Here is an 11,607-nt window from a genome sequence, read left to right on the forward strand (position 1 = left end):
TGTGTTTTGAGGAGATAACTCTGACACATCAGAAGAAGAACTCAGTAGAACAAGAGCCCAGCTTAGCTCTGGGCCATGCAATAAGTTGTTCCTGTTAGCCTCAACCCAGCCCACGTAAGAGCTGACGCATCTGAAGGTAAGAGCTGACGCATCCAGACCTCAGCCTGGATTTCACCACATCGAGGGGACCAGCAGCCACCCCAGGGCTCCCCTTCCTCCTCCTGCACCTCACCTGTGTGTTACCTCAAGGCATCCAGGTCCTTACTGCTCTGATTTGTCTGCAGATGCTTTTATCAAAGGCTCCTTTGAGCTGCTAAGGAAAAATCTGTTCTAAGGGAAAAAAATCTACACTAGAGAAAAGGTTGTTACAAACAAATTGTTTCATTTCCTAGTTTCCTTGGAACAGTTTTCTCACATCATAGCAAATCTACTTCCATTTTCTTCAAGAAGAAAATCCCAAATATCTGTGCAGACCTACCTTAACAACAATAAAGAGGAACTTTGTTCCAAAATTCCCAATATACGCAAAACAGCGAAAAAAAGACATGAATCCTTAAATTCCAAACACAAACTATTTCAAATAATTGCAAAATTCAATGTTCTCTTTCCTCATCCTTCAGTTATTTTGGAGACAAAACAGATGGTTTAATAACTCACAATATAACAATCATACATGCAAAGCCACCCTACACCAAAATGAAATCAATCCTGGACAGTTCCTGACACAGGGGTGGGAGGTGAGGTCCAGTCCTGTTCTGACCCGCCCAGGAAAGTGATTGCCCATAGACACAGAATGGTTACTTAACGTCTTGTGCTCTTAAAAATGTCACACCGATCTTTTCCAAAGTGGACGCAAAAGTCTAAGATCATTTACCACTATAGTTTGGTGAAAAATGGTGTTGAAGAGTGAGGCTGAATTAACCGTTCAAAGAATTTTTTACAGCTACTGCAGGGTTACTGGTGGCTGGCACTTGTTTTATTTGGCAAGAGCCTTAGCGTTTGGCTCCTGTAATCTTACATTTTACTCCTAGTCCAGATGGTCTCTTGCACGTCTGGGGCAAGTGTCCTTGGGCTGGTTTCTTGGATGCCTCAGGTTATGAATATTCACTTGGCTCACGAGATGATAGCAGCAATGAGTATTGTTAATGTCTTACAGTCAGTGTGTCACTTATCACAAAACACCTGATGGACTTTCACATATTATTTTCAGGAAATAAGAGAATTGCTTCACCTACCATTGAAATACAGCTGTAGCTGGGATGGAGAGCAACGCTGCTCAACAGTACACAGCTACACCGCACCAGGGCTTACAGGACAAAGCTATGGTATCCAACTGAAGCAACTAGAGGAATTTGAACAGAAAAAATAAAATTATTGAAAAGAAGCTTAGACTACAATGTTGGAAGTATTACTATTACCTTAGGGAACACTCATTAGTTTATTTGTCTTTCTGTAACAAATCCAACTGGTCTGAACGTTGGGTATATGTGCTGCCAGCACTGCAGTGTTTCCAGAATCATGGGGTGGGGTTCATGACACCCAACTGCAGTCAGTCCTGACATAGGAGTCTCCACCTGAGAGAGTCCCTTTACAGTCAATGGGCAGAAATACTCACATCTCGGGAGGCATTCAGCTCCTTCTGAGGTACGTGTCTTCCTCAGAGCACTATGCCAAGATGAGAGGAGCTGCTTTCTGGAAATGCCTAATTGTCCTCATTAGCTGTAAAAGGACTCTAGAGGAGCAGCTCACATCGGGTGTCTGTGTTATAGACATGTAAATTCAAGTAGGTGAATCTCAGCCTGTAAGAAAACTGGTTGAGCAGAAAGAAGGTGGTTTTTTTTTCTTGAATGCTCTTCTTTTCCTGGTTTTCCTTTCAATGTTCTGGCCCAACTCAACAAACAGTTGCACTTGCACGTAACAAAGAATAGCATTGCACTGCTATATTTAACTACAGATTCTTCAAAGATGCTAAACACTGCCCTGTGCCTAACACTTCACCAAACAAGAATAAATTAGCATTAAGGAAAAGCAAATTAATTTGCCTCTAGGAATCTGTTTTGTTAAATGCCCTGGAGAGGTATTAAATTAAGCTTGCTGCAACACCAAAGCAATTTCTGTTGGCGCTTTCCCAGCACAGTGCATACAGCCACATAGCTCCCGCTGCCTGCATTGTTTCAGGGTCCCAGGATTTATTTGGCAGGCTTGTTCTTCGCAGGCACAGGGAGACTGTTCAGATCTTCTTGTTCAGTGACGTTGTGATCGGAGCTGTCATGAGAATAGTCCTTCATAACGCTGTAGTACACTGGGGCGGTGTACGGCACAGGGTTCTCGGCACTCTTCTCTTCACACTTACATAACTTCCTAAAGGCAGCCCTGAATTTCTGTGACATGAGGTTGTAGATGATGGGGTTGATGGCACTGTTCAGGTAGATGCACATGCGGCAGAACAGAAGGAACCAGATGTTCAGGTATGGAGGGTCCATGAAGGAGTTCACCACCACCAGTGTGCGATAAGGCATCCACAGAAGGGCGAAGAGGACCACCACAACAGCCAGCATTTTGGTCACCTTGTCAGTGGGGATATACAAAAAGAGAAATAGTCAGGTAATGCTAAATGTCCAGGTGGGATAGCTCTTCTGGAGAAACGGGGCAGACAGTTAATTCAGTCTACATAGTGCTTACATCTCTCTTTAGGCATTTAAAATAGGCACACAAACCATGGAGCTATATCCTGCTCTGAATCCACTTCGTTCATGAAACAATCTTGCATAAACAAATCCAAATGACTGGTTTTCACCTACCATTGAAGAACCTTTAAAGCTCTTTAGGGCAAGCATCTGCCAACTTGGCAATGGGCTGGGATAATCATGGGAATTTCTGTACCACAAAGTAAATTTGAAAATTGCACGTAACAGTAAATCAATGGGGAAACTAACTTGTGCAGAAGTGGGGTTGTAACTTTTGAGGGTGCCAGGGGTTATAACTCAGCTCCCTGCCTGGGATCTTCTGGTTTCCTATGCCAGCTATGCTGTTCCCAGGGATAGGCTCCTGGTACAGGGCAGCACTGAGAGCAGAGGAGACTGCCTGGAGTCTTACACAAATTCCTACTTGTGCTGATATGGGAGTTACTTAGCTAATTGGTATGGGTTATTTTAATTTGCAGCACACTAGGGAAGTGATATATTAACATATTAGGAACAAGAAGATATTGAGAATTCAGAAATGGGTAGTAATTGCCCTCAGCTCGACTCAAGCTTGTTTAAGAAAATGGGTTTTTGTATTGAAACTCCAGTGATCCTCATAATTTCGACAGCTATTTCTGGTAGGTGACAATTATCCTCCAGCAAATACTTACAGAATACACACGTCCCCAAGGAGGAAAGTATGAGTAAACACTGATGCCGCACGCATATTAAGGCAGTGGCATTTCAAACGTCAGAAAGTGAGTTGTGCAATGAATCCAGTTCTTGATAGGGAACTGAGAACTTAGATCATGTTCACAGTCTCTCAGCTTTCCTTGGAGTGATTTTTTTCACTTAGTCATAAGCAACTATGCCTTCCTGTAATGCTTTGAGCAGAAACTCGAGGTCGTTGGTAGTGGCAACCAAACTTTCCCTACATGAAAGGGACTATTGTCAAGCTGAGGCCAAAATAGAAGTGTTTTGCTGTGTGTGGTTCAGTGGGAATGTAAGGACACTTCCCAAAGAAAGATCTTGCAGTGATATAATGAGTGCTGAGGCTGTTGCTAAGACTGCAGCATATTTGCTGCCACAGATTGTTGCCTTTGGGGAAAGATAAGAGAGATTGTACGAGATATGTCACTAAAAGGTAGCTTCAGAGCTTTTCAATGCCTTTTACAAGGGCTGGCTGGATTCAGAAGAGCAAGAGCCATCTCACAAGCTTTTGGTTTCAAGCCACTCTATCTAGCGCGCAACTGCTAGGATGAGAATTTGCTTTACAGAAATACTGCTGAACAGATAGACTGCTCGGCACACAGTTGACCATGGCTGAGATCTCTACTTACCAGCATGGTTGTAGCCACTGCCTCCTGCTGAGGCTGGCCGGGCAATCCAGGCTCAACCAACCCTTGCCAAGGGAGGCAGCGTCCTGAGAGCAGTGGTGAGACCATACTGCTGTGGTCTGCACTGCAAGACCTGGGAACAGATCAGCCCAGAAGAGCACAGGTGTTGCTTCAACACTGTATGCTACAGGAGCAGTGCATATGTACAGGACCTGTATTTTCTACTTTTCTATGTATCTTTATAGCAAATAGACACAGCAGCAATGGAGCACTCAGACGTACTGCTGCCTTCCGCCAACTCACTTCTCAGGTTTGCAGACAGAATTGCTTTTGGCATATTTTTGATACATCTAGGGTTTATTTCCTGAGAAGCCGAATGAAGTTGATCTGAACAAAACTGTGCTGATAGCTGAACCCTACAGCAAAATGTAACCAACTCCTTGGCTTAAGTGATCCTAAGTACAATTTCAGTCAGAATTTAATTCTCCTCTCCTAAGCAGTTTATTCCTCCTGGGAGATGAGGGCAGGCTTTTCCATCCCATGCGGAGACTGAACACATTCCGGATCTGCCTGGAAGGGTCCATGTTAAAGGTCTGTCTTGGGGGTAAGGTTGGTGGGAGTCTTTCTATCAACTAGGCAGCCCTAGGCAGCGGGATTGCTGCAAGATATGTCCTGGGAAAGTGAAACACCACACCTCTGCAGGAACTCACTGAGACACAGACGGTCCTCACTGCAGAGCTGGGGAGAATAAATCCCTTAACTCTGCTCTCTGGCAGGTGTCCCTTCCAGCAGGGAGGTTTCTGTATGGCCAAAACATCCCCTTTAAAACTAACAGATTAATACCGCTCACGTGCTTTCTCCTGAGACTGAAACATCTTTGGCCTTTTGACTGTTGTAACTCTCTGCCTTGTTTTACTGTTCAGGAACCCACGATGGCTGTGAAGAGTGATCTGAGCTCTGCACCCGAGTGACAACACCAAGGGCAGCATATCCTAATAAGGCTGAAAAGTAAACTCATTCTGGTCCTTTCTGAGACCAAAAGAAATGTAGTCTTTTGTCTACAAAAAGTAGTCTGGAAAAGAAGCAGTGATTCATCTGCTTTTTAGCCATAGCTGCCCCTGCTTCTTGGCTGGTTGTTACGGAAATGCCAGTGGTGCCAGCGAGTGCTCGCCCAGCTCCTGCCTGACCAAGCTCCCAACACGTCCCTCCAGACCACGGAAGACCATAAAGTGCTGTCAGGCAAAGGGCACTTCCTGCTGCACGTCCTACAGCCCTGTGAAAAAGCTGTCTTTGTCCTGGGAGGGGAAACCGGCTAGAAAGACCACCATGAGGATTTATTACCTCCATCACACTCAATGCCATCAGTGCTCCCTGAGGATGCAGCACCCAGATCACAAACTGGGACAGGCAGCCCTGCCCTGAGCTTGCTGTAAGATTGAAATTTTTCTTTTCAAGCCAACAGTCCGTATGGACCGTGTTCTCCTGGGTGCGACTTGAGCAAAGTTGTGTCGACACAGAATGTCTCCTCTGCATAAAGCCTAATGGTCTATCCCAAATGCACTCTTATATCTTCCTCTTGGGGAAAGAAATCTCCAGCCTGGTCTGCATGTGTGGCTGAAAACTGTCTCTGGGCCTTTCCTCACTCTGCCTTGCTGAGGTGAGTAACTACAGCACACTTGAGGTGCTCTGACATACTTCTGGTGCTCATGTGAAAAATAAACCTAATCAGCACTGAAGAGAGTTTGGGACCTTTATCCCTAACTGGACTAGCCCTGAATTATGATCCCAAACAACCAGCTGCACCCACAAAAGCCAGAGCTTTGCTGCAGCCTCAAAGCATCCCTCAGAGAAGCACCAGTTCAGGGACAACAATTTTTCCAATAAGTGTTTTACAATGACCCTGTTGCATCTAATGTGTGCACGCAACAGGTGTAAGGGAGCTATGGATAGCAGCAAGACAAGAGTTTGTAGACAGAAGGGGATGATTTTACAGAACAGTTGCTATTTAGCTGAAAACCACTTCTGATCACTTAAACCAGTGTTGTTGTTGTTGGATGGCCAAGGCTCTGCTGTGCAGATCCTTGGCTACATCCCGGTCCTCATGCCAAAGATAAGGGGCAGCTCATCTTCCACATCAACAGGACAAGCCCAGTGTAACTCCTCAAGCAAACGCACTGTGAGCATCTTTCTCGCTCCATACGAGAAGATCGGCATCTTGCATCCCCGCACAGCCCTTCCAAGCCATCCCCTCTCGCAGGGCTGTGTCCAGCCTCTGCCCCTGTCCTGGAGGCCACAGACGCTTCTCCCCAGTCAATGTCACCTCTCCTTATCCAGGCACCTTCATCCTGAGCTGCAGGATCGTTTTTTAGGAATCCCGCTCCCTCTAGTGGTCCCTCTCCGGCGGGTGAAATCCGTGCTTGGAGGTGGCTGGGGTTCGTATCTCCAGCCCTTTCTTCTGTAAGTGATAAATACAGCAAAACTCACGCCTTGTGTGGTCCTGCTCTGGACTTACATGTTTGAGAGGCACCAGTGAGGGAACAGCAGCATCTTCATACTCTGAAAAGCAAGCAGTGTGGTGCTGGAGCTGTGCAGGAGCACGTCCACAGCACAACAGCCCCACCTGTCCAGGCTCTTCAGAGTCAAGGGAGAAAAATGGGCACCTCTGGCATGGCTACTTTTGGACACCTCGCAGGGGACTCTGGGCACAGTGCCTGGAAGAGCCAGTCCCCTATAAAGAGGGGCCAGAGGAGGATAGCTGACCTGGGTGTCCGTATCCTGGTCACCTGAGGGACCACCTGAGCTACATACTCCCGGTGCCTGTCCTTCCACCTGCTCTGCTCTCCTGGCCAACAGAGCCTCTGGGAGCTGAACCGCACTCATGCCACTGGTCTGTGATGGGAACCTGGCAGATGCTTGTGCACCAGCACCCCAACAAACCCAAAGGTGCTTGCAGGGCTGGGATCCTGATTCGCTACACCACTGGGACGTGACCTGGGACGAAACTCTCGCTGCACCTGTGAAGCCTGTCAGACAGCAATACTAGAGTTTTTTTCGGACCAAACTTGCAAGCGTGATTTCTAATGTCGTCTTTAGTTGTTTAGTCTACATGGTAATTGCATTTTAAAGAAGCTGCATCTTCACTGCAATCTTCCCCACATGCATCACTTTCACATCTCCTCATCTCCTGTCAGTGTGGAGATCACCGGCATTTGTTATTAGAGCTGTTTCCAATGCTGTGTTCTCACTTCTGCCGCTCAGGATGAGACCCTTTACCAAGGGTACCCATGGAAATTCCTGGTGACATTTTCAAGGGCTGTCAGCACTTCTGAACAGGGTGTAAGAGGTCAATGGCATTACCTGTCAGGCTGCCCTTTCCTTTCCACCCTGGCCGCAGTTGATGAATGAGCCAGAAAACCTGCTTACAAGCTCCTCAGCCAGTTTCAGCTATTGCAAAGCAGTGTCCAGTAGTCCAAGTTGAGATCCATCCATGTTTCTTCTTTCTGCAAGTTTCTGCTGGTTTTGAGGGCAGTGATGCTGTGACTATTAGAAAATCAGAGAGGAAGCCTTTCCTCTGGTGAAGATGACACAGGACACCGGTGTTCAGGCTGCTCCCTTTCAGGGCTTGCACCTGACTGTTGCACAGGAGCTTTTGTTGTTGATTTTCTTGGAGGTGAACTTCACCTGGAGAAGACCCCTCAGGTCCCTCTGTGCCTCTCTCCCACATTTGCTAAAGTCAAGTTGGTGGGATGACCCATGGATCCAGGTGCTGGGGGTGCTATGAGGGCCATAGCCCCCCCCCGATTCTGCCCTGCCCCTTCACATGGGTACATGCACCTCTGTCTCCATCACCCACATGTCCCACTGTGGGGCCCCACTGGCCATGGGAACGCTCTCCTCTGTGCTCGCTTTTAAGGCCTTTCTGCTATACAGCAACTCTACCTGCCAGCTCTGCTGGCATGAATGGGTTCAGCAACATAAAAATCCCTTTCTTAATGATCCACCTGTTCCTCAGCACTCAGCCTGTGCTTCCCCTCTGCTCTGGCCCCAGCCCCCCCTCTGGGGTCCTGCACGCTGCAGCATCTCCCCAAAAATATCATTCCTGTAGCCCTGGCTGCCCCTGCTCAGGGAGACAAATTGAAGGCAGAGTCCAGTGCTGACCCCTTGGCTTCTCTGGAGGCCTCTCTCCTCCACGGATCATTGGGTTGTTGGTTTTTCCCTCATAACTAGATGCAGAATCATGACTCAGTGCAGCTTCTGCTCCTCAATCCATTGCCCCGCAAGCAAAAATATCCGGCTGGATTTCAGGCAGTGCTTAGGTAGGTGCTCTGGCAGGACCTGGATTTGTTGTGCTCCAAGCTCTTCTGTTCATGCTGCCCAGAACTCTTGTCAAAATAGCTGTGTGGTTTTATTTGGCTTTGGGGCACAGATAACTTATTTCTGCACTGAGCATCCAGCAGATCCCCTCAGCAATGAATCAAACGATTAAAGTTGAACACCTGGATCCTGGTTTGGCCCCCTCTGATTTCATGGACAGTCATATAACTTTCCCTATGATTCTATATAAAATGCAACAATTGTGTCCTATGTCGTATCCAACTTGTGAAAGCTGTTACGGAAAAACCTGGATTGCAGCCACCTCTGGGGTGCAGCACCACATCTGTTTGACAGCCACCAAGTTGGGTGTCAGCCACCTTAGCCTGCATGGCACGGGTGGAACAGCTGGGGCTTCTTCCTCCATCACTCTCACACAACTTGCTTTGAAGAGCTGCTGGTGTGAAACGAGAAAGAACCATTCAACAAAACATAGCTGGAAGCCCCAGTAAACTGCTTTACAGTTTAAAAACTCAGTGCTGTCTTTATTGCTAAGGACACCAACGCTGCAATGTCAGGCCAGCAAGGGCAAGTCTTTGCCTGCTAAGGTATTTCAGGAGGTAGCGACGATCTTGAGAAAACTCCTGGTGTAACAGAAAAGAGAGCACAAGATGTTTCCAGGAGCTGGAGTGCCTGTCACCCAGCCCCACCAGGACTAACGGCCTCGACCGCTCATCCTAACAATGCTGGAGCTCGCTGTGCGTGGCACCGCTGCTCCACGGTACAGCACCGTGGGGAAGCAGCACAACCTCTGCAGCGGCTGGTGGGGAAGGAGGGGTCCATCACCCCACGCCTGCAGGTACTGCCTTGTAGCATCTAGAGCCCTTGCTGCTGAACACCCTGCCCCAGGCTCCCGCAGCAGCCAGCGACCCTGGAAGAGCAGGCAAGTGCTTTTGCAGAAGGCAGGACTTGCTCTAAACCTTTCTGTCCTAGAGCAAAAGGGAGAAAAAAGCTCAACTTGGAAGACTTGGAAGTTCGTGAAGGAATACACATTCTCTGGGCTTTTGGCTTCCCCTCTGTGACTGAATCATCTGTCCTGGAGAATGGAGCGTCCTGTGCAAGTCAGGCAACAAGATACTGAGTTGGAAAAATGAGGACTTTAAGACAGGCTGAAGCCTATTTCAGCCAGCCTATTATGATGATGATGATGATGATGATGATGATGATGATGATTATTATTATTATTATTATTATTTATCAGCCAGCCTATTTTTTTTTTTTCCCAGTCTGGAAATAAGACACTCAAAAAACACAACCGTACTGGTGATTTCACAGACTTAAGCCAAACCCTCAGATTCAGCCCTTTCCTTTAAAATAACCTGTACCTCTGCCTATGCAAAGTTTGAAACTGGAATGGGATGGTCTCCTGCAAATGGCCAGTGAGCAGGCCAGAGTGTCCTGTGTCCAGATGCTGACCTGTCCAAGGAGATGGGGCTAGAGACAGTAATTGTCCATGTGGACAGAGAAAGAGGAGGAACGAGGGCAGGAGGTGGGAGGAGGAGAAGATGTAGCAAGAAGGCAGCTGAATGACAGAGGAGTCACCAAGCGGCAAACACACCACTGTGACACCGTGGTGCCTTCCCCAGCTGCAGGGACTGGGGGATGCAGCCAGGTCTGGGCTCAGAGGGTAGGGGGCTGTGCCAGCTCTCTCCTCCCTTTGCTTGTCTAAATCTGAGGTTTTGTTATGCCAGTCCCGCTGGCATAATGTGACCCAACACTCCCCTCCTCCAGAAAGCAATCAGTAATTAATTAGCCATCAAACATCCTGGCACTCCCACCTCTCCCAAGTGAAGCTGGAGCCCTGTCCTGCTCTGCCAAGCCCAACCAAAGCAGGAGGAGCCCATCCATACTGCCAGACCACAGCTGGCCTTGGGGGAGACCCTCTGTACAGCAAACCAATGCACCCAGCTCCCCCTACAAAAGGAAGCAAAATACTGGGGCACCCCATCCGCTGCCAGAATGCCCCTCAAAGCACTGAGCCCCTGACAGCACTGCCTGCAGCCCAGTGTACCCCAGCCCGGCGAGGAGTCCCTACCTGCTTGCGGGAGCTCAGGGCCCCCTTGTTGCCTCGGCAGGAGAACTTGAGGGAGCCGCCCTGGTGCGTGGAGCCCAGGCAGGAGTGCTGCGGGGTGGTAGGCAGGGGGCTCATGAAGAGGATACGGGCAATGAGGCCGTAGAGGACAGTTGCCAGACCCAAGGGGATGACGTAGAAGACAGCAAAATCCAAGAAGTAGATGGGCATGTAAAGGCTTCTGGAGACCCGGTAGCCACAGCTGACCTGTGCCCCATCGGAGAAGGTGACCTGGGTTGTGTCCACCAGGAAGAACCACATGAGGCAATAGAGGGAGGTGAAGAGCCACAGCGAGGAGATGATGCGCTTGGCACGGGCCACGGTGCACAGAAGCTGCGCTTTGATAGCGTGGCAGATTGCAATGTAGCGCTCCACCGTGAAGGCGGTGATGGACCAGGCAGAGATGTTGATGCCCAAGTACTGCAAATAGGTGATGAAGAGGCAGCCAGCGTAGCCATACACCCAAGAAGCCACCACTTCCGAGATGTTGGGCAGTCCAGCTGCCAGCAGCACGATGAGGTCGGCCACTGCCAGGCTCACCAGGTAGCAGTTGGTGGGGGTCACCATGTGCTTGGCACGCAGCACCACCAGCACCACCATCACGTTGCCCGCGATGCCCACCCCGCAGATGAGCAGCACCAGCAGGATGGTGACCACCTGCAGCTCCAGGGGCTGTCGGGGCATCCTGCCCAGGGTCTGGTTGCCGCTGCCGACCAGCGCGGCTCCCGGGCTGGCCGAGCCGTTCTCCATCGTCCCCCAACGCCTTCCCCGGCGGAGCTCCGCGCACCCTGTGGCGGGCAGCGTGGGGAGTCGGCAGCCGGTAGCAGCGCCGCGGCGCCCCGCTGCCCCCCCGCGCCCCCTCCCCGCCCTCCCGCCCGCCCCGGCTCCTCCCTCCCTTTTCTCTCCACGATTCGCCCCAAGTCTTGCAGCCGCCCGACTCTTCGCACCCCCCTCCCCTGCAAACTCCCCCGCTGAGCCTCCGCCGGGAGGGGTGGCGAGCGACCAGGACCCCCGAACTCCGGGGACCCGCCGAGACTCCCCAGCCCCGGGAACCACCCGAGACCACCTAGGACCCCAGCTTCCAGGACCCTCCAGGACCTCGCCCAGCCGTCAGAACCCCCCGGAACCACCGAGACACCCCCCA

General features: G+C 49.8%; 1 protein-coding gene across 1 annotated transcript; it reads right to left on the reverse strand.

Moving 5' to 3' along the window:
* Window positions 1-2,189: 2,189 nt before the first annotated feature.
* On the reverse strand, window positions 2,190-11,213 carry LOC104379765 (thyrotropin-releasing hormone receptor). Its single transcript, XM_086623053.1, has 2 exons — window positions 10,428-11,213; window positions 2,190-2,567 (listed from the first exon to the last, which is right to left on the reverse strand). The coding sequence occupies exons 1-2, from the start codon at window positions 11,211-11,213 to the stop codon at window positions 2,190-2,192; spliced, it is 1,164 nt and encodes a 387-aa protein (XP_086479179.1).
* Between the last annotated feature and the right edge of the window lie 394 nt (window positions 11,214-11,607).

The sequence above is a fragment of the Tauraco erythrolophus genome, chromosome 18 (assembly GCF_009769465.1).
Source record: "Tauraco erythrolophus isolate bTauEry1 chromosome 18, bTauEry1.pri, whole genome shotgun sequence".
Classification (NCBI taxonomy): Eukaryota; Metazoa; Chordata; class Aves; order Musophagiformes; family Musophagidae; genus Tauraco; species Tauraco erythrolophus.